The sequence below is a fragment of the Ambystoma mexicanum genome, chromosome 10 (genome assembly GCF_040938575.1).
Source record: "Ambystoma mexicanum isolate Mex_15411 chromosome 10, UKY_AmexF1_1, whole genome shotgun sequence".
NCBI classification, from domain to species: domain Eukaryota; kingdom Metazoa; phylum Chordata; class Amphibia; order Caudata; family Ambystomatidae; genus Ambystoma; species Ambystoma mexicanum.
The window spans coordinates 1,276,296,407-1,276,319,186 of NC_090932.1; the positions used below are offsets into that span (position 1 = coordinate 1,276,296,407).

The window sequence follows — 22,780 nt, forward strand, 5'->3', positions numbered from 1 at the left end:
GCTGTTCCAAGACTCCGCTACAGCCCCACAGGATCAGTGAAGCAACTTGATCCAGGGAAGAGGCTGAACATACCGCGCCCCTGCTAGAGTGCAGGACGGAGAGCATACCATTAAAAAACCCAAGGTGAGGCATGAACAGAGAGGGGCACTAGGAGGTTACGGGAGGTGGGGGCATTTTAGGCAAATGCTTCCTGGGAAGTGATAGTGAGGGAGAAGATGCGTGCAAGCATCATCACTCAAACCCGTGAAACGCGAGTGCAGATGTCATTCGTGCAGCCTCGTGCGACCCCCCCCCCGTGGAGACCAGGTGAGCGTGACAATAACCAAAGAAAACACAAGAGTAAAACACACAGAATTAAAAGTTCAAAGTCCCAAAGTTTAGCAAAACAGCTGGAGGGCTGAAAGGTGGGAGGAATTGGCACATTTATGAGAATTCTTCCTAACACTGCCTAACCCAGACACTCTACAGGGGTGGATTTCACGCCTGAAGCCCGCCAAAGGCGAATTAACAAAGAGACCAAACCTGGTTTGGCGCGCAGAGAAAAACTCCAGAAGGACCTTTCCACAAAGACATGGCAAAAAAAGAAGACCAGGAACCATTTTAGCAACGATGGCTGGGCGCCTGTTAGGGAGAATTCTCATAAATGTGCAAATTCCCTTCAACTTAGAGACCTCCAGCAACTTTGCTGGATTTTCGAGGACTTAAATTTTTTACCTGGAAAGAGTGCGAGCCTTTTTTCACCCACTCATGTATTTTGATGTGTGTTTTACTCTTGTGTTCTTGGATTATGGAGTTTTAAGATAACTCCATAGGCATCTTTTCATGTGTGTTACACAGCACCCTCAGGGCAGTGACACAGGGATGTCTTCTTTAGACTTCCCAAAGGTTTAAATACCTTAAATTTACTTTAGTCTTTTTTTTAATTCCTAGACCCAGCACACACTATCTTCCTATAGAGTGATGTAGGGGTTACCTAGTATCCCCTGTGTCTAAATACTCATGCAGCAGTCAAATGCTACCCCTTTCTATCGAAATGGCTGGTGGCAGTGGTTTTTAACAAACTACCATGATTTTTCCCGACCGCAAACACCGGAAGCAAGAAATTGCAGGAGCCATGTTTTTAAAGATGGCTCCTTAAGCCCCTTTGCTTAAACGGGTCCCGGTGGTCTTTTTTCACCATTTTGTTTTGGAAAGGTCCTTCTAGAGTTTGTCTCTGCACGCCAAACTAGGTTTGGTCTCTTTATTTCTAAGCCTTTGGCAGGCTTCAGGACTGAAGACCACCTCTGGTGACCGAGTGCCTGGGGTGGCCAGGAAGTGAGGGAGGTGCCCAAAACTCCCTGTGCTTAGTCTCCTAGGAGACCCAAATGCATTCTGGCATGATTGGCTGGCTAACTGTCCGGCAAGGACAGCCACCCTGCTGGGTGAGTGGCAGCTAGGCTGGAATGAAAGGGAGAAAACTTTAAAAGGGGAGTCTCTTGGACTGGAAAGCAGAGTCAACCACTGGAACAAAAGAACCGAAGACTAGCTGGAAGAGGACGGCTGCTGCAACTCCTGGACCGCTGGTTTGCCCGGTGAAGCCCTACTGCAGGTCCGAATTGCCAAGTTCACCTCGACAGAGAAGTCCCTTCAAGGACGACTTCTTCCTTTGAGTTGGTGGGACCAATCAACTCGTAAGCCACCTAGATACCATTCTCGGAGCTGGTTAGGATTAACCAGGGGGAAGGACACCAGCTTGTGTTTAATGAACAGCTACTCGAACTGAAGGGACTCCATTTTGTCTGCGTTTTTCAAAAATCCCGTGCAGTGCATGAGTCCCCCGACGTCCTCCCTCTTGTCCCCACGACAGGCTCAGGAACAGTGAGATCTGCAGGAACTGCCAGGAACCAACATCTTCTGCTGCATCTTGTTCTTCATATTAAGGTACTGTGCCAACCCGATTGAGAGAACTTGCCTCTTGCAGAGAAGTTGGCGGAACTTTCCCAACTTGCAGGCCTAATCAGCTTGTGACCGAACATATGATTCTTTTTCGTACAAACTGCTTCTGAGAACATTGGCAAAGACTTTACCGTTTACTTCAATAACTGCTCTTTCCTATCCAAGACACTAACCTACGATCCATGACCTTATAGAGATAAGCCTGCCGTTCCGTCCACGTTACCAAAATTGGACAAAGAGGTCTTATAATTCACCTGTATTCCAATCTGTTCAGATCACTTCTGGTGTACTAGAGGTGTGGGGTTGATATTCATCCCGGACCACTGGTGCCCAGGAAGCTGATTCGTCACATTCATGTCTTTAAAAAGGCTACATCCAGAGACAGTTCAGTTTGTAAACTGTGCATTACCAGCAAACCCTTAGCATGGCATAACGTCTATTCCTCCGACGTGCCTCTTTTTCTTATATCCACCCTCCTTTGTCTACTAATCTCCTTCTGCAATTAGAAATCCTCGTTAGGGAGAATTCTCAGAAATGTGCCAATTCCCTGCGCCTTAGAGACGCCGCCCAGCAACTTTGCTGGATTTTGAGGACTTGATTTTTTTTAACCTGGAGAGAGTGAGACCCTTCCCGATCCCCCGCCCCCCCTCTCTCATGCATTTTAATGTGATTTTCTTTTTTACTCTGTTAGGCTCCATAACCAAAAGACAAACCCCATAGGCATCATCTTTTACATTGCGTCACACAGCACCTTCAGTGCAGTGGCACAAGGAAGTCTTTCAGATTTCCCCAAGGTTTACATTCTTGCTCTGGGCTAAACACTGTTTCCCAGAACAGTAAAGTGAAAGGGACTTGACTTACCTTTGTAACTTTCTAGACCTAGCACACACCATCTTACAATAGGGTACTGCAGGGGTTACTTAGTATCCCCTTTGTCTAGCTTCTCATGTAACATTTTTTGTTACCCTTTCCTCACAGAATGGCTGGTGGCAGTGGTATACTTTTAACTACTGTGGTGTGCATTTACCGCGGGCTGCGTTCGCAGCTGCAGTAAAGCACCCAGGGGTGCTATTGTTGTCAAAATGGCTGAGGTCTTCTTTTATCGCCATTTCTTTGTAGAACGTCCTTCTTGAGATTTACTCTTCGTGCCAAACCAGGTTTGGTCCCTTTGTTCGCTTTGCCTTTGGCGGGATTCACAAGTGAAGTCCACCGCTGGCTCCGGGGTGTCTGGTGGGGGCAGGAAGTGAGGGAGGTGCCCGAATCTCCCTGTGCTTAGTCTCCTAAGAGACAGGAATGCACTCTGTAGTGATTGCCCAGCTAACTGTCCAGCAAGGACAGCCACCCTATTGGGTGACTGACAGCTAGGCTGGAATGAATGGGATAAACCTGAATAAAAGGCAAGGCTTTTGGCTTGAAAGGCAGAGTCGACCACTGGACGAAGGAACCGAAGGAGAACTTGAAGATGACGCCTGCTGCAACTCCTGGACCGTTGGTTCGGCGGTGAAGCCCTGCTGCTGTGCTGAAACTGCACATTCGTATCGACAGAAAAGCCCCTTCAAAGACGACTTGCTGGGACCAATGAACTCCAAAGTAAGCCACCTGGACATCTTCTCGGAGCTGGTTGAATTTCCACAGAGTTGCTTTTGGAAACCGAATAGCCAGGGAGAGGAACACCAGATTGTGTGCGTTGCTTTTAAGAGGTCCAGGAAGATCCTCCGAACTCCCAGGAAGCAGGACTGACTGAGCTGGAGACCCCTCAACAGAGTGTTGGACCCCAGAAGCAAGGAAAGTCCATCTCAATAGCCAGGAACTGCAGTGTTGCTATTTGCAGTAGTCGCGAGGAGCTGAAACACCAAAGTGCCACTTATTTGAAGATTGCTGTTTGCAAGCGGTGACCGTCCCATTGCAGTGCAGGAGTCCCCAGAAGTCCTCCCTCTTGTCCCCACAACTGAGGCCAAGGAACAGTGAGATCTGCAGAGCTGCACAGGGAACAGGAGTCATCTGCTGCACTGGTTCTTCAATCCAAAAGGTACTGTAAAGTCTGAGAGAACTTCCCTCTTATTGTAGAGTTGCTTGCATCTTCTACTACTCACAACTTTAAACAGTTTGTGGCCCTACATTCGATTCTTCTTTTCTTCAAAGACTTCTAAAACATTGTGCAAAGACTTTTCTACGTAACTACCAGAAGTGCTTCAGCTCATACAGACTTTTGCCCATTGACTTTAGGTTAGCCGGTTACACTGAATGACTGCTTAGGGGATCCAAAAGTATTTGCCCGCTTAAGAAAGTGTGTGATCTCTTTGTTCTAATAACCGTTTCCCCTTTGAGCAATTCCTAAGAATGTTCTAAATGCTACAGTAAGATATTAATGTCCCCAGCACCCTAGCTACTGAAGTCACCTAAGGGTGTAGGTTATGACTGTGGCCCTCCCAAAAGAGTGTTTACTGATTTATAAACTAAGAGTGTGTAGTATTGGAGTGTATTTGTGTGTTGCTTTTATATTGCTCCCTTCTGAAGAAGGCTTATTCTAACTGACTGATAAATTAAGAATTGTTTATTCAAGAAACCATGTGTGTGTTTGAATACTTGTCACTGTGACTATCTGTGTAACTACCCTACAGCTCGCATTGACCTCTCTTGAGATAAGCCTGGCTACTGAACACTATCAACCTGTGTAGTACAGACTTATACCAAAAGTTGAGTTTGTATTGCCAGGACGTCAGGGTTGTTGTAGTGCACCCAAAGGGTACTGTATACAATCTTGCCTAACAATCCTTCCTGTCCATTAATATAAACAAATAAAATGCTGTGCGACACATGGACAGAAGTATAACTGTATATATATATATATATATATATATATATATATATGATACATTACTTACCGTAATCGTATTTCTGATGCTTGTATCTGCTTAGATTCACATGCTGTGCATAGGCCGACATCTAGTGGAAGCTGCAGAGTATTGCAGTTTGTTTTTCGAAACTCGAAAATGGGCGTCGACACAGGGCGTGCCAGTAATACTATCCCTAGTGTGACGTCCACTGTACCCATGATCCCTCACGCGTCTAGGACCCTCAGATTGTTTTTTCCGCCATGCTGGTCGGAAGCACTGAGCGGAGTTCCCCGACAGTCAGATTTTGCAAATATTGTTATATATTTCCCCGTGAACGGTTCGGATGTTCGCGAACAGTCCTGAGAAGTTCGCGGACACCTCAGCAATACAGGGTTGGTGAAAAACAGTTCTTGGATGGCTTATAAGGAACAAGTTACTTACCTGTAACAGTTCTCCAGCATGGTTCTGGCATGGATTCACATGCTCATGAATATTCCTCGTCGTCAGGCTGGGAATCCTTGGTAAAGAAAAAATCAGTTTCAGTTCGTTTCTGAACTGTCTTTCTACTAGTAACCAATCACTGGTTTCTGGGTCATACTGCCCCCAGCCAATGACTGCCCTCTCCCTAAGCCCCTCCTCCGGCAGCCATCTTCAGATTTTTACCGCACGTTCAAGTGTTGGGAGTCCTCGTGCTATAGCTTTTTGCGATTTTTCAAAGAGTTTAATCCAATTTTTTCAGTCAATCGAGCCAACGCTCCACCGATTCTACTTCCGATCAACAGGGCCCCGTTCGGAATTTCTACGCCCCACAAGGGCGAAGTTTTTATCGAGTTTCGCTTTTTGGAGGATTCCGGAAGATCTTTGAGGCCTACCCTGTGTGGACATGGCTCAGGATAAAGGAAACACGACGCCCGGATGCAAGCTTTTCAGGAGCTGCCCTGGATGCGGATTACAAAATGTCTTCATGAAGGATGAGCATTCTCAATGCCCCTACTGCCCCATTGAAGACAAAACGCACGAGGAGAAGAACTGTGCGTTTCGGAAGAACATATCCGAACGGACTATGAAGGATCGTCATACCCGCCTTACCAACTGGCTGGAAGGGAAGAGCCCAGCAGCAGGTGAGAAAAAGAGGAAGTCCGAGCGGTCTTTTAAGACCTTTGAGGGCGACCCGGCGACTAGGGCCCTACAAATGCTGGAGAACTCCCCATGCTGGAGAACTTTTGCGCCACTTAATGAAACTGCAATTATATTCTTGACCGGATCCCAAATAGGTTTGCAAGGTTTGGTGGGATTCTGTCAAGAGGGGTCAAATTAGAGGAGGGGTTCCAAAATAAGGTAAAGGCTTATAAATGTGGTGCCATTTGACAAATCTACACAAAGGTTTGCAAAAAGATTATAGATCTAGATATAAATGTTTTTGTCACGTGTCATAATGTAGGTACAAAAAATAGTGATATACCTTTGGTGACTGAGGTGTAGCCTGTGGCCATGGGCAGTGGCCAGATTGTCCGGGTCATGGAATACGGTCATGATCCGGACAATCAGGCTACTGGCCATGACCCCGAAGGACAACACATGGGGTTTAAGTGGCCATGTCCACCTGGGACTGGCTTTGTGGTAAAGTTATTCGAAATTGGGATAGGTTTGAAAGGGAAGAAAAATGTGCTTGTGGTAATATGGTCATAGGGTTCTCTTTTCGCCTTCTGCAGGCTGCCATGGAACAGGGAGAGGGGCCCTTTACGGAACCCCGCCTTCCCTTTCCATGGAGGCCATCTTGGAAAAGGATTTTCCTTCCTACTCCGGGGCGCCGCAGGTCTAATGGCCTTCATCCCCCCATTACAGGGGCTGGAGAGGGATAATGGTCCGGAGACATTATCCACCCTCGCTTTGCTTGGGCTGATAACTTGGGCTGCCAGCCCGGTATCCACTGTTCCATCCCTGGGACGGGGGATAAACGCCACAATATTGTAGCATAACACAAAATGCAAATGGAAATGTTGGAAAATCTTATTGATTCTATGTACTTTACTGAGAAATATAAAGTAGATGGAGTTTTTTTTTTAGTTCTATTTTTTAACTGTGAAAGGTGGTTCCTAAAGGAACATTTCTTTTATTGTTCCTGAATGCATTTTTTTTTGTTTTTTTTTTTTGCAGGCGATCTTAGACCAAAAGGTGGGGAGGGAAATGAGGGAAGAGGTACCAAACACTAATATGGAGTGGCAGGTGGACTGGGTAAAATATTGCACCTGTTTTATTTCTAATGTAGGGACAGTGCTCCTTGATTACAGCAGTGGTAGTGTCTCTTGGGGAGGAGGGATGGCATTAGCGGATTCCATTTTAAGATAAATGGATTTACTAAAACTATTTAATGTGTACTAGATTGTTAATGGAGGAGTAGGAATAGGTGTTGGAGCTGTGCAAGGGAAATGTTGAAGATGAAAGTTCCTATATCAATAGAAAATTCAGTTTCGAACTGTCCACGAAGCACAGAGCTTATTGTGAAGTGTGGACGGGGTTCTCGGACACGTCATGCCGCGCGCCAACGTGTCGTCATGTGGCACTGTCCGGAAGGTACGCAATGAAGTCAGATGTTCGTAGACATCTACGGATGCACAAATTGTTGCAAGAAGTGTATAGAAGTGTTAAAAATGGTTCTAGAAGGTGGGAAATGGCAAAATTTTAAGGTGACACTTTGTAAATTGGACACAAATATTGCTATATTGGGTAGGTATGATATTAGTAAGTGGTAGGAAAATAGAATGCAATGGTAAAAACCCATGAAATTCCCTGAACAAACTGTTAAGGGGACGTTCTGGTTACATTACACTAATAAAAACCTATGAAATTTAATGAAAAACCTTTTTAACAAAGAGACGGTATGATTAAGTTGTGGTACTAAAAATGATGTCATGGTGTTATTCTTAGCAGTGCACGGAGGTGGCTTGAGTTATGGTTGCTTAGCTTACCTTAACTGGTGAATTTCAGGGTTTTTTCGGTTTTACTTGTAACCATAACGTCCCTTTAACAAAGTTTTTTCACTGAACTTGATAGGTTTTTAGTAGCACAACTTAACCATAACGTCCCCTTAAAGTTTTTTCATTGAAAATGACAATGCATTACTTACCGTAAAAGCATTTCTGATGGTTGTATCTGCTTAGATTCACATGCTGTGCATAGGTCCGACATCCAGTGGTCACTGCGGAGTATTGCATTTTGTTTTTCGTAGTCGAAAAGGGGACGTCGACAAGGCGTGTCTGTAACGCTATCCCTATAGTGACGTGTGTTGTACCCACAATCCCTCACGCGTCGAGGTCCCTCTGTATTTTTCTGCCCTGAGGGAGCCTTCTAGACGTGAGCGAGTACAGAAAAGAGAGAAATATAGAAAAGGATGTCTATGTTCCTTCCATCCAAGCGGGGAGGAAGGGTGGGCGCATGTGAATCTAAGCAGATACAACCATCAGAAATGCTTTTACAGTAAGTAATGCATTGTCTTCTGATGTTTGTTAATCTGCTTAGAATCACATGCTGTGCATAGACTAGCGAGCAGTACCCGGAGTTGGCGGTGGGTTATGAGAAGGAACAGTAGAGAAAAGATGTCTTAATACTGCCTGTCCCACCTGGGAGTCAGATCTAGAGTGTGCATCTAGACAGTAGTGTTTTGTAAAGGTGTGCACAGAACTCCAGGTAGCCGCTTTGCAGATGGACTCAAGGGGAACATTTGCAATGAATGCTACGGACGCCCCCGTGCCTCGAGCAGAATGTGCTCTTGGCCTAAAGGGCAGTTCTCTCTTAGCAAGCGTATAGCAGAGAGTGATGCATTGAACAATCCATCTAGAAATAGTGGACTTTGAAACTGCATCCCCTTCTCTTCCTGCTGCCACCGAGACGAAGAACTGATTAGTCTTCCTCAGTGGTCTGGTTATTTCCATGTAGAACATGACCGCTCTGCGGACATCTAGTGTGTGCAGAGTCCTTTCTCCCAAGTTGGAAGGATTTTGAAAGAACGCTGGTAGTTCTATAGACTGGTTTACGTGGAATTTTGAGATGAATTTCGGAGCAAACCTTGGGTGAGTGCGTAGAACCACTTTATCTTTGTGAACTGTAACAAAAGGGTCTAGAACAGAAAGAGCCTGTAGTTCACTTACTCTCCTGATGGAGGTGATAGCTATTAGAAAAGCAGTCTTAAGAGTGAGGTCTTTAAGAGATGCTTTGTGCATGGGTTCAAATGGTGAGCCCATAAGTTGGTAAGTACCACGTTAAGGTCCCATCTGGGAGCTGGGTCAGCTATCGGGGGGGTGTATTCTCTTTACTCCCTCCATGAAGGCCTTTATAACAGGGATCTTCCACCACGACACTTTGAGTTGGGAAGTGGTGTATGCAGAAAGTGCCGCTAGGTGGACTTTAATGGAATTGAACACTAGACCTGAATCCAATAAATGGGTCAGGTATAGAATAATGTGTGGGAGAGCAGTCAATTGGGTTGATGCTCTTTCCTCTGCACCAAATGACAAATCTCTTCCATTTGCTAGAATAGCAGTGGCAGTGTTAGGTTTTCTGGCTTCCCTGAGGATGTCCATGCATCTCTGTGGGAGCTGTAGATGTCCAAATTCTATGATCTCAGGAGCCAGGCTGCTAAGTTCATGTTCTGGGGGCATGGATGCAGAGTCCTGCCCCTGTCTTGTGACAGCATGTTGTACGGGCAGGGGAGTTTCACTGGGGGAGATAGAGACATCTCCATCAAGTGAGCGAACCATGGCTGTCGGGCCCACATTGGGGCCACCAGTATCATGGTTTACTTGTTCCTGGTGCATCTTGTGCACTAACTTGTTGAGAAGGGGAGTCGGGGGAAAAGCGTAAACAAATCTCCCTGACCATTGAATCGACAGACCGTTCCCCTTGGATTGGTTCTGGGGGTACCTGGAGGCGTAACTTTGGCATTGCAAGTTCTCCAGGGTTGCGAACAGGTCTATTTCTGGGAACCCCCATTGCGTGAAGACGTCGAAGACGATGTATTCGTGCAGTCGCCATTCGTACTCTTCGGGCAGGGGGAAATCTCTGCTGAGTTTGTCTGCCAGCAGATTGAGTTCCCCTGGTACATGTTGTGACAGAAGGAACATATTCTGTTTGAGAGCCCACTTCCATATGTTTTGGGCCAGTTTGGACAGTCCTGGAGAGTGGGTTCCCCCCCGCTTGTTGATGTAATACATGGCTGTGGTGCTGTCTGTAAGGACCATCACTGTCCTGCCTTGTAGGTGTTCTTTGAAGGCTTTTAGAGCCTTGAACACCGCTAGTAGCTCCAGAAGATTGATGTGTTTGGATGCTACGTTCAGAGTCCACTCTCCGTGAGCAGTCTGATGGGATAGGTGAGCCCCCCATCCTGTGAGGGATGCGTCTGTGGTTAGAGTGGCTTCCGCCGCGGGTGTGGCAAAGGGTTTCCGTTTTTCTAGGTTTTCCTTTGTCCACCACCGTAGCGAGAAAACTAAGGCCTGCGAGACCACTACTAGGTCGTCCCATAGTCCGCTGGCCTGACACCACTGGCTGTTGAGCCACTCTTGCATTGGGCGCATGCGCAGGCGCGCGTGAGGTACCAAATAAACACACGACGCCATCATGCCTAGCAAGCGCATTGCTTTGCGTACCGTCACCTCTCGACCGGTCACATATTGAGGGATCTGAAACAACATGTTTTGGACCCTCTCTTTGGAGGGGAAGACGAGGCCGTCCTTTGTTTGAATTAGAGCCCCTAGGAATTGTTTGATTTGGCTGGGGTCTAGGCTGGACTTCTTTTCGTTGATGGAGAAGCCCAACTGGAACAAAAGGTCTACAGTCTTTTGGGTATTGGAGAAGCATGTTTCGTAAGAATCCCCTGTTATGAGCCAGTTGTCGAGGTAAGGGTAAACTGGGATGGACAACCTGCGCAGGTGGGCCGCTGCCACTGCCAGTACCTTCGTGAATACCCTCGGTGCTGATGCTATGCCGAAGGGTAGCACTCTGAACTGGTAGTGTTTGCCCTCTATCATGAACCAGAGGTATTTTCTGTGCGCTGGCAACATTAAAATATGAAAGTATGCATCTTTCATGTCCAATGTTGTCATGTAATCTCCCTGTGATAGCAGTGGGATCACTTCCTGTAAGGTCACCATACGAAACTTTTGGGGTTTGATGAACTTGTTCGCTGGGCGCAGATCAAATACAGGGCGCATGGTTAGATCCTTTTTTGGGTACAAGGAAGTACACTGAATAAATACCTTCCGTTACCTGAGATAGAGGCACAACCTCTATGGCTCCTTTTTCCAGCAGTAGTTGTACTTCTTGTAGAAGGATGGCAAGATGTTCCGGTGACATGCGTCGTCCCCTCGGGGGTTTGTATGTTGGGGAACTGTTGAATTCGATGCAGTATCCGTGGGCTACGGTGGAAAGTACCCAGCGGTCTGACGTTATACCCTCCCATGCTGGAAGAAAGGATGTTATCCGGCCCCCGACCGGTGTTGCATGGGAGGGGACGCGAATCTTTGCGTCACTTGGTGTTGTTAGGGGCTTGGGAACCTCTGGGGGTGGACCCTCACCCTCTTCCTTTGCCCCGGCGCTGTCCACTTTGGCTGTACTGGCCACTATTGGTCTGGAAATTGGTGGCAGGGTACTGTTGCTGCTGGTTTTGTTGTTGGCGTTGGCCACGAAAAAAGCGTTTGTTGCCATAGCCGCGCCTGGTAGAGGGCTTAGAGATTTGGTCAAGAGTTTTGATAGTATCGAACTCTTTTTTAGCCATCTCCAGAACCTCATCCACCGCTTTCCCGAAGAGGTTTGAGTCTTCAACAGGTTCATTTATTAAAGACGCCTGTATCTCCGGTTTGAACCCCGAGTTGCGCAGCCATACGTGGCGCTTTAGGACTATTCCCTGAACTAGGGAACGTCCCGCAGTTTCTGCCGCATCCAGAGAGCTCTTTACAATACTCTGGTTGACCTGGGTTCCTTCGCCAATAGTTGAAAGCAGCCGTGTACGTAATGGTTCCGGCGCTTCTTCGGCGTCTTTGCGCAGTTTGGCCCAATGCGCGTCCGCATAGCTAGCGAGCAAAGAATTGTTGTTGGCAATTCTTGCCGAAAAGGCGGCCGAGGATGTAACTCTTTTTGCAAGGGCATATAACCGCTTGCCCTCCTTGTCAGGTGGTGCCTCACTGGTGGAAAGTGGTACCCCTGCCCTCTTTCTTGTGTTGGTTACTACCAGGGAATCCGGAATGGAATGTCCCCTGATGTACAGCGGGTCTGAGGGTGAAGGAGTGAAAAGTTTTTCAATTCTAGGATTGACCCCTCTGATTAGTGCGGGTGTGGACAGCGAAGGGATGATTCTTCTCTTCACCGAAGCGAGGAGGGGAATTGTCTGACTGACCGGGGGTTTCTCCTTAATTACCCTTTCTACAAAGTCTAATTGAGGGGAGAGCTCCCCAGTGTCCAGTTCGAAGTGTGCTGCTGCTCTGCGCAACAGGGCATTAAATGTGGGTTGATCGTCAATGGGAGACGTGTTTCTAACAGGTGAATTGTCAGGAGGATTTAGGTTCAGGACATCAGTGTCGGAATATATTGATGGGGATTGCCAGGGGTGAGAAGGTCCTTCTTCTGGATTTTCTCCGAAGCCTTCTCCTACCAAGTCTGGGCTGTCTTCCAGACCTTCCTCCTGGTTCCGTCCCTCTTCCTCGTCCATAAAATCATCCTCTTCCTCAAAATAATGTTCTTCCCCAGTGAGGTCATACACACTATGGAAGTCTGAGGCTGTGTCCTGGTGGGGATTGACTAGTCTTGGAATTTTGCCCCTGGGGTCCTCCTGAGGCCCTTCTCTTATTCTCTTTGGAGTGGGAGGGTTTTGGGTATTCATAAACCTCTCCATTCTTTCCATGCAGAGATGGAGCCTTTCCATGGTTTCATGGGGTACCCCTGAGCGGTCTAGCGGGGGAAAATTGGTGTCTTGTAGCTGAAAACGGCTCGACCTCTCCCACAACATCGAGGAAAGTGTCCCGTCGCCCTCCGAAAAGCCTTCAGGTGTGCTGGGAATCCCTTCGACTGAAGGAGATCCTCCCTGTGTTTTCGGCGTGTCTTTCGACCTTTGCGTAGCGCTCGACGAGTCTTTCAGCGTACGCTTGTGGGCGTCGGCTACCACGATCCTCGCCAAGCTCTCAGCGACTAGTTTGTCAGCGGAGGGCTGTGGTTTCGACGTTATGGGTGTCGATCGCTCTACGGCGGCATGCGCTTTCTGCTGATGCACTCCGGCCGATGATTTGGGGGCGGCGCCCTTATTTGCCGAAAGCCCAGTCGCTGGTTGCGGCTGCGGTTGCGAGAGGGGCTTCGAACCCGAACGGTCCGAGGAGGCCGCCGGTGAAACCTGCGTCTCCTTGGGCGCTGATGCTCTCTTCTCCTTCGGCAAAGAAGAGCCATGGGTTGTGTGCTTATGTGTGGTCTTGTGTGCGTCAATGTCGCCGGGGTGTTCATCCCCATAAGCAGGGCATGAGCCGAGCCCGTCGGGGCCGGGGACAGACGACGAAGCGCGTGTGCGCTCTCTCTAGGGGGGTTTTCGACTTCCGTAGCGGAGGTCGTGGTATCACGTTCCTCGTCACTGTCGGAGGTAGCGACGGTGGGTGGAGCGTCGGCCTTCGGCATAGCGTAGGCCGCCCACCTCTTGACCCTACAGTCTTTTAGAGTCTTCGGCTTAAGAAGCCGACAAGCCGTGCAACCTTCCTCTTTGTGATCGAGGGGCAAGCAGCGGTTACACCGTGAATGCTTGTCCTTCCAAGTAAACTTGCCCTTGCAAAGCGGGCAAAACCTAAAGGGTGTCCTCTCCATAGCCGAGGCAATAAAACGTGATAACCACCCCAAGGGAAAGGAAGGGGAAAAGGAAAGGCATTCTCAGAAAAGAACTAGAGATGTCCCACGACCCCCACTCTCCCTACTGTATTTGGCCTGCGAGGCCAGGCCACCTGTTCGGCAACGCCGAAGGATCTCCTCCGCTCGTCCCCTCCGTCGAAGATCTTGCTCAGCGGAGACAGCTTCACAACAGCATCGAGGGGGGGATCGATATGTTCTATATTAATATAGGAAAACGACCAAAGGTCGAGGAGATGAAATCTGCAATGTCTCTCGAGGAGCTCCGCGTAAAGGCGACCAGTAGCTGGGCGGAAAAAAACAATCTGAGGGACCTCGACGCGTGAGGGATTGTGGGCACAACACACGTCACTATAGGGATAGTGTTACAGACACGCCTTGTCGACGTCCCCTTTTCGACTACGAAAAACAAAATGCAATACTCTGCAGTGACCACTGGATGTCGGACCTATGCATAGCATGTGATTCTAAGCAGATTAACAAACATCAGAAATATATTTATAGAACCAAACAGGAGTTACACATTCATCTGAGTTAAGACATCAGCTACAAAATGAAGTAACCCTGGTCATGCGTTAGATGATGCAGCTCGCTTATGAATGATAATGTTTAATTAAAGCAACGATCGAATCCCCCTTTACACATAGTTCAGTCTCTAGATAGAAGCAAAGTCAGTTGGGAAGGAGAAAAACAGGAAAACAAAATGGCAGAGCCATGAACGAAAGAAAGGCATTGAAGCAAGAGTTTGTAATGGGACATTTTCAAATACAGCATTAACACAGTGATCGCTGCTCTCAAACTTAACACAATAAGCACACAGACATACGAGTAGAGCATGTATACAGAGAGAAAAGTGTACAAGCTCACAAAAGCTGAAACACACAAGTCTGTACAGAGGTGTGCATGGAGACAGGTTCAAAAAGGTTTTCTGCACACATGAATATTTTCACAGGAGAGAGTACAACAAAAATAAAAACGACTTCATACATACCAGACTATCAAGACCTCCTCCAAGGAGGTCAACTGCACCCAACTGCACAGATGATGCCGCCATCGGGGGAACACTCACAGGAGGTCCAAGATCAAGATTCAAAAGGTCACCCAAGAGGTCACTCTGGGATGGGATAACTGCTGCTTGTTCTGGGGTTTGGGATATAGGTGGAGCAGACTCTGGGCTCTCTGTGCTTTCATTGCTAGACAAGTGGTTGGATGAAAGAGAAAACGAGTGGTTAATGAAGAGTCTGTTTTGTGCATAGAAAAAACCTATTATTTCCAAGTGTTAAGAAAGAATTTCTATTTTGGTGATTCTAGGGCCACTGTCAATGGCTCCTCTACTTCTTGATTTTCCCCCTTTTTATTTTTGGATCCCCGACCTATTTTTTAGTAGTCTGGAAGACTTTTACTGAGGTTCCCTGGCTACTACAACCCTTCATTTTGGATCGCCCATGAGATTGTCAGTTAAGCAAGTACGTTCTATGTACCACATTAGTGTGCAAAGGTGATTATATCTCCTTACATTTGTTTTAGGGAATAGGCTGGTGGCAGCCATACTTTACTTTTGGGCTTCACCAAGGGTGGCAGTCATTTTACTGCATTGGTAGTGCAATGTGCCTTTTTAGTAGTCACTGGGGTACCAATGTACATTTTGTGAAGTCATGCTCTTCTCAGGAACCACAAGGTAGGCTTTCAAATTGCCATACTGCACAAGTGGGCCTTTTGTGAGCCCACATGATGGCCTCCATATTGTTTTTTTACTGTTTTAGAACAGCAAAGGTTCCTGGGCTATTCTGATCACACCCTATGGGGCTGGTCTGGGTGGAGTGGCAGTCCCAACCAAGTCCAACAAGAATGGTTGGCCACCTTTATCCCTAGCCCACTCTTGCGATTGGGGGAAACCATGCCACTCCTTGATGCTGGATTCTGAGAAGAAGTATGTTTACTTACCTACTGGAGTATTTTCCCCTCTTGCTGCATTTTTAGGCCCTCATTTGGTCATACTTGCTGGATGCCGTGGCCTCGGAAAATCTCTGCTTGGGGTTTTCTGCTGCTAGAAATCCATCCTCGACTTCCTGTATCCTCCTGCCGACTCTTGTGTCGAGTCGGGCCTTCCATGCTGGTATTGTCTACAGGCTGTTTTAAAACTACTTCCCACAGTTTAATGCCTGAGTCTCCCGCCTTGGTGCTGGTTGCTGCTGCCACCTGGAAGGGTAGTGAGACACCACTACCCTGCCTAATCTGCTCCTTACCCCATCCTTGGGCACCCCGATCGGTTATCCCTAGGCTGGGATAGTTTGCTGTTGGATTGCTGCCTGCTTTTGTCCACTAAGCCAGCAGAATCATCTTAGTTGGGTTCCTCTGTCTTCCTAGAGTCTTCCTCGCTGATGCAGTGCAGTTTGTTTTTCTCTTTGGTCACTGGGGCTTTGGTGACCCAGGGTTCAAGTCTCTGGGAGCAGGATCGCTGTAAGACAACTAATAAGAAGCTTGGTTCTTTTTTTCCTGTATTGCAGTCTTTCTTGAAACCTGCACTGTGAGCACTTGCCTCCAGGTCCAGAGGTAGGAACTTAAATCTCGATACTCGCCCTATGGGGTGTCTCTGGTCTGTGGTAAAGACTTTATAGGAGCCAGTCTAACACATTTCCCATCAATTAAAATGGTGTCTCTCCCTGCGTTGCTGCATCCTCTCCTATGGCTTCCGCTTTTTAACCAACCTTTGGATCTCTTCATTGGGCTCCCCTATTCTCCTCCTTGGGCTCGTTTGCTTTTGAATATGCACATTTGGAGAAAACCGAGACTTCAATTAATTTTCACGATAAATGCGGTCGGGCCTAATGACTTTGTCTGTTATTTCCTATTAAACCTATTCACCTCGGAACATCCTTTCCCTGGATAGTTTTCCTGTACATAGTAATGGTTCAGGGAGTTCCAAGAATTGGATTTTTAGCACTAACCAGTGATTTGTAATGTAATTCTAAAGTCATGCTCTTCACTTCCCTAAAAGCTAAAACCTATTTAAAATGTGTACTTTTTTCCCTGAGGTGAATTGCATTGGTAATTATATCCAAGATGAATCTGGATTTTTTGAAGGCCTCTTTCTAATTTCAGAATTGTTTTCCACAGTTTTGTGCCATTTGCACTTTTCAAATAATATGCCCTACAGGGCCAGGATTACTGTAGATTGTTATAGCCCTTATGGACCTGTATGACTATATTTTTCCTGTGTGGTAAAGTGTTTGATGCCCTTTTCTTACCACTCCTTGTCTTTATATGAGTGGATCTACATAATATTACAGGTGTAGGTTGTGTCTTTAGGACTAATGATGTACTAATGATGTGTAGGCACAAGGGATTTTTAACTATGTGTAGAATGTCTGGTCCCCATTTTCTCCCCACTCCTTTGACACTATATTCTGCTGGCCTATCTTTAATATGTTTATGAGAAGGACGATGGTACAAAGGGAAATGTGAGTGGCTTATGCTGACTACGTTCAGTATGACAAGCATTCCTTTCTAAGGTAGGCTGTCCTGTATAATTGTCCCAGATGAGCCTTATGAGGAAGAGGATGAAGGAAGAGAGGTAAGCAGCTAACACAGACTGCCTTTTGTATAGCCAGCCAGGATGTGCTTTCATTTCGTAGAAAGAGGGAGGAGGTGAGTGGCTAACACCAACTCCTTTCGGCATTTCAGCACAAATGAGCCTTTACTTAAGAGTACATATTCGTGGGAAGTGGAGTACTTCATATAGATTGGTGTTCGTGAGTTTCACAAAATACTACCGTAAGTAGGACTTATGAAGACTCGTACTTGGGACACAGGGCTCCAGCTCTTAGTATAGTCCTGCGATTCCAAGGATTATTTTAAGAGGGAGGAAGGGCTGTAGGCCAAAGAAACACTAACACACCAAAAGTTATATAAAAATAATGGTTTAATATATAACTGGGATTCTAACTTTCTTTTGGTCTCTCTAGATGTAGTCTCACTTTACACTTCGATACATCATCAGTATGGGTTAAATGCATGTAAGCACTTTTTAGCAAGTAGATCTGTGAGTTACCGCCAACACAACCTCATGCTATTAGATATGTTGAAATTCTGCTTGGAACATAATTACTTCCTGTATGATAATGCCATCTATAGACAAACACAAGGCACGGCCATGGGGTCATGCATGGCACCTACCTATGCAAATTTGTATATGGGATGGTGGGAAATTACAGTGGCATGGAGTGAGGAGATGGAAGACTTCACCAAACACATAGTGATGTGGTATCGTTTTATTGACGATTTGTTCCTAATATGGGATGGTACTAAACATGAATTAGAGAAATACATCTCCATTTCGAACTACAACCCATATAATCTGGAATTGACCAGGACTGTCAGTAGAAATGAATTGGTCTTTTTAGATGTGTTTAAAATAGAAGAAAACAAGATCAAATCACTCTATAGAAAAGAAACCAGTTCCAACTCTACCCTCCATGCCAATAGTCATCATCCCACATCACTCAAGAAATCCATACCATATGGAGAATTCTTGAGAGCCAAACGTGTATGTAGTCAGGAGAAAGACTTTCAGGAAGAAGCCAAAATTATCGGCAGAAGGTTCATAAGCAGAGGATACTCCAAAAGCACGGTGACAGAATGCTTTGAAAAAGCAGACAAACTTCCTAGAAACAGTCTTTTTAAGCCCAAAATTAAACCTAAAGATGAGACGATCAGGTTCATAACAGGCTACAACCAACAAGCCCAACAGATGAAAGCCACAATGCAGAAACATTGGAACATTTTGACCACCGATAGAGATTTGTGTAAAGTCCTTGAGACAAGACCTAGTGTTACCTTCCGCAGAGCCCCTACAATAAATAATATCTTGGCGCCAAGTATGGTAGTGACTAAGAATGAATCGCCAAGCTGGCTCCTAGGAGAGAATAATATGGGTTTCAAAAAATGTTGTAAATGCAAAATGTGTAACTTTGTATCCAAATACCATTCACCGGTGCTGATGGCACACAATGGAAACACAAACAAAGAATAACATGCCAGACTAGGTTTGTTGTGTATGCCATTACCTGCAGTTGTGGTCTGAATTATATAGGAACAATAAGCCCGCTTAAATTGCGCATCTTGCAACATTACAGGGCTATAAAAAAATGGAGATCAAACTTATCCACTGGCAAAACACTTTGCTGAACACAGCAAAAATGTAAAAGAAATGAGTTCCCAGGGACTAGCCCATATACCACAACATAAAAGACTTGGCAATAGAGAACTCAAGTTACGTCAACTAGAAGCCAAGCTCATATTCAAATATGACACTTTGAAACCCAATGGTCTTAACATAGACTCAGAGATGTATGTGTTCCTATATGAATGATAAATTAAACACTGAGATCCAGGTGGGACTTTATGTCAACCTATATACCTTAGTTTGTCTATTCATCCTCACATTCTGCATATATGAGTATTATTGGTTCATAGACTGTTGTGTAAAGTTGTGTTGGCTGTGTGCATCATATGATTTAACATACTCTAAAAATCATGGATATTTGGATGCCATACAGCCACATTTATGCACTGAATAGGGACTTAGTTTCAAGTTTTTGTCTCATGTTGCACTTTTATGCACTGGTCACTTTACTTTGTTTAGTGATGTTTCACTAATCGTTAATATGTCATTGAGAATCATGCTGTCCGTACTACATATGCTCGCTCCGTGTAGTGAACAATACTATTGTTTCTATATGGCCATACACTGGTACTGCCATCTTGAATAGGGTGCTACCTTATCCTGAGCAACTAGGGTACATTATGTGTCTCTGGTAGAGGACTTTTTTCTCTTTTTTTCTCCTTTTCAGGGCATACTCAGTTTACCTCCTCTTTTGGCCATTAGACCTTCCTGTCACTTTAGATTATGCATTGCATTTTTTCTATCGTGTTAAACTAAACAGGGGCATGGTTTAGCAGCAATTATGAGTTTTTAACCATATGTGACATACCTTTATACATAGATTTATATTTATGTTAATACTGGTTAAGATTATCCAGTTTTATACATTAATAACTTGTATGAAGTCTCTTCTAGACATGTTTTAGCATTTGCAGAAAAATGTATACTTGGTTTTTATGCGCCCCATTAGATTTCAGGCTGGGAGGTAACTGTTTCCTAGTTTTTGACGTATTGCACTCACTACATTTAATGTAGGCTTTCACTTGAAAGCTCACTTTACTATACGAGAGCGGGCACTGTGGTTTCAGGGCAGCAGCTGCAGACATTTGTTTCTAGGGCACTTCACGCCACTAGTGGATAGATAGCAGCGCCGTTAAGATATGTTTTCTCTATCACAGCGCAGCCATATATTAAACAGGCGCACTGGCGCTTTAACTCGTGGTTATTTCTTTTAACATTGTGTGTATGTTAGGCAGAAACCTGTGCAGTTCCCTTTGGGAACACTGCAAAAGATTTAGGACTACAGGTGTTAGCAGTAAACCCACTTGGTAGCAGTCTGTACCACCCAGATTTACCTGGTAGCTGTGGCTGAGCAGTCAGACTTCCCTCAAGAAGAGTTAGGCAGTATGCAAAGTATACACAATAGGCACTCAAGACACAATAGCACAAGCAAACACTGACCAGAGCTTTGGTATCAAAGTATATAATTATTTATTTAAAAACAAACTGTTTGAAACACTCCAGCACTCTTATTTGTAAAACACTCTAAACACAGTTACTATTATGATATATACAACCCTTATTCCTTATCAGACAAGTCTTAGTTAACACCACTTATTTCCAGACAGAGGTAAGCGCTTAACTATAGATGGCACTCCAATAAGTTCATGAAAAAGGGAGGGAACAAGGCAGAATATGCGAAGATACACCACTCTAAGATTTAGGAACACTTTTAGCAAGGCAGAAGAGCAAAAGTCACTTGTGAGCCAAAGTCCATAAGCTGGGCCCACTCTTCGAGAGAGCAGAGCACAAATGCGCCCAAGATCACACAGTTACACTAGGCTTTGAAAGTCTTGCAGGGAGTTCGAAAAGAGTTTAGAGAGGTTCAGAAAAGTTTAGCCAGGGTGTCCCAGGCTAACCCAGGTTCGAAAGCCGGGGGCTAAATCTACCCCGTACAGTCGGTGGCAAGGGAAGCCAGGCGGAACACAGTACCTTAAGTGGGAAGGATCCTCCAGCGGTGGCAGTTGTTCCTGGCAGCGGGTGCAAGTCTCGGCGTCGTCCAGGGGAAGAGAAGATCTCGACTTGGAAGAAAGATGAAGGTCGTTGCACTGCCAGGGAAGAAACCAGCCGCAGAGTTTTCCGGTTAAAGGTATTACCCTTTATTTCGCGGTCGTGGTAAAACGTGGTATTCCGGTTGCCGGGGTGCTTGGCACAGACAAGGCGGCCACGAGATGCGTCGGGAAGACGAAAAGACGTGGAAACTGGTTATCCCCACCAGTCAAAGGAAGAAGACTCTCCGGCGGGAGATCTCTGCGTTGGGAAAAGTGGTGAGACGGTCCAGCAGGGCTCCACCGGTGGTGTCGTCGTGGCAGGTCGGCTCAGCTTCTCCCTCGTCGGATTCTTAGGTCCTGTGGGGACCTCTGAAGTTCCAGTCCCCAAAGCCCTGCTTTTATGCAGAAAACCCCCATTCACTCAGCCTAACTGTCACTCAAACATGCTAAGTGGTGAGCCGGCCGGCTCACCACTTGGGCCAATCAGGACGGAGTGCGACTTGAGTTGCCTAGGCAACTCAGTCCAGGGTGCCTAAATCCCCCTCCACCCCTCCTAGGTACCCCAGACAGAGTGGCACCACTTTGGAGGGCTTCTGTGGAGAAGCCCGCCAAAAAGTGGAACAAAGGGCTTGACTTGGGTTGGAGTCACAGAAGAGAACACAAACGCCATTTTAGAACCGAGTTTTGGCAAAAAATACCAACCTGAGAATTAATAATAAATAAACCGGCGGTATGTTCGAGGCTATCGCAATTAAATAAAGATAGTAGCCTCGAACAATGGGAAAATCCCATAGAGAAATATTCGCGGTTGAATATAAAAAGTAGTATCCACTGCCACCAGCCAAAACTCGATCAGGGGGGGATGGAGACTGATCGAATTGCCCCGGCCAGTACGTCCACAATATGATGGTTTGTACTGGTTCTGTTCAGAATTCAAGACTAGTAAAGTCAATGGTGACTTTACATGCCCTGGGAGACCGTAGTCAATCCCAGGGTATGGAGTCTATACTGGAGGGTCACTATGACACCCCTATGTTACTGCACTGAGGGTGCTGTGTAACGCACATCACAAAAACACATGAAGCCCTATGGAGTAAAAGACCCCATAGCTCATTAAACACATCTAGAGTCAAAGGAACACACTCAAATCATGTCCAAGAGTGAGGGTAAAAGAGTCTCACTCTTGGCAGGAGAATAAAATAAACCCCAAAAATCCAGCAAAGCTGCTGGGGGACTCACTAGGTTAGGAAATTCAGCCTAAACAGAGAATTCTCCCTAACAGTGTAGCAAGAGGAGGTGAAGGGCTGTCTAGTTTTAATGTTCAGTGGGCATACACTTAGCATATTAATGGGGAATTATGTGACTCACAATGGTGGGTTACTATGTATTTACATACTGAACAATGGCGAATTTGTTGCCATTAGAACCATAGAGTTCTAACCAATCAACTGTTTACGTTTTTCTCACGTTACGTGCGCTGCACAACTGGGCAGACCCAATCACCTCCCTTGCAAGGGTATAAAAACACGAGGAAACTAATACTTGGATTCACAACAAGCTTGAGGAAGCTCGTGAGACGAGCGGAACGCGTGGCGTTTTCCACCCGCTGTGGGTGAGTGCTACTAGACACCTGGTCTGCCCAGGCATTGCTATGTATGCTTTTTATGTTATTTTCACTATTTTGGATGAATAAATGAAATTTTAGAACACACTTTGAAGTCTTGTGTGCTTGGGCATTTTTTGGTAGGTGTTTGTGGTGGAGCTCCCTTTCTCTTCAGCACCTTCACCTTTTGTCTGACATATATTGAGCGTAGCCTGCTCTAGCCCGGTAGCACCAGCTCAGTAATGAGGCAGAGCGCAATTTGTTGGCTATATGATCTGTTTAATTAATATATATATTTATATTAAGGTAAAGGTAATT

The 22,780-nt window shown here is 46.0% G+C and overlaps 1 protein-coding gene across 1 annotated transcript in view; it reads right to left on the reverse strand.

Annotated features, from left to right (window-relative positions):
* AP1B1 (adaptor related protein complex 1 subunit beta 1) overlaps positions 1–22,780 on the reverse strand; it is an 896,137-nt gene that overhangs the window by 416,933 nt on the left and 456,424 nt on the right. The window contains exon 13 of the mRNA XM_069619269.1: positions 14,636–14,837. Coding sequence (XP_069475370.1) covers positions 14,636–14,837 — 202 coding nt within the window. The remainder of the gene's footprint in view (positions 1–14,635; positions 14,838–22,780) is intronic.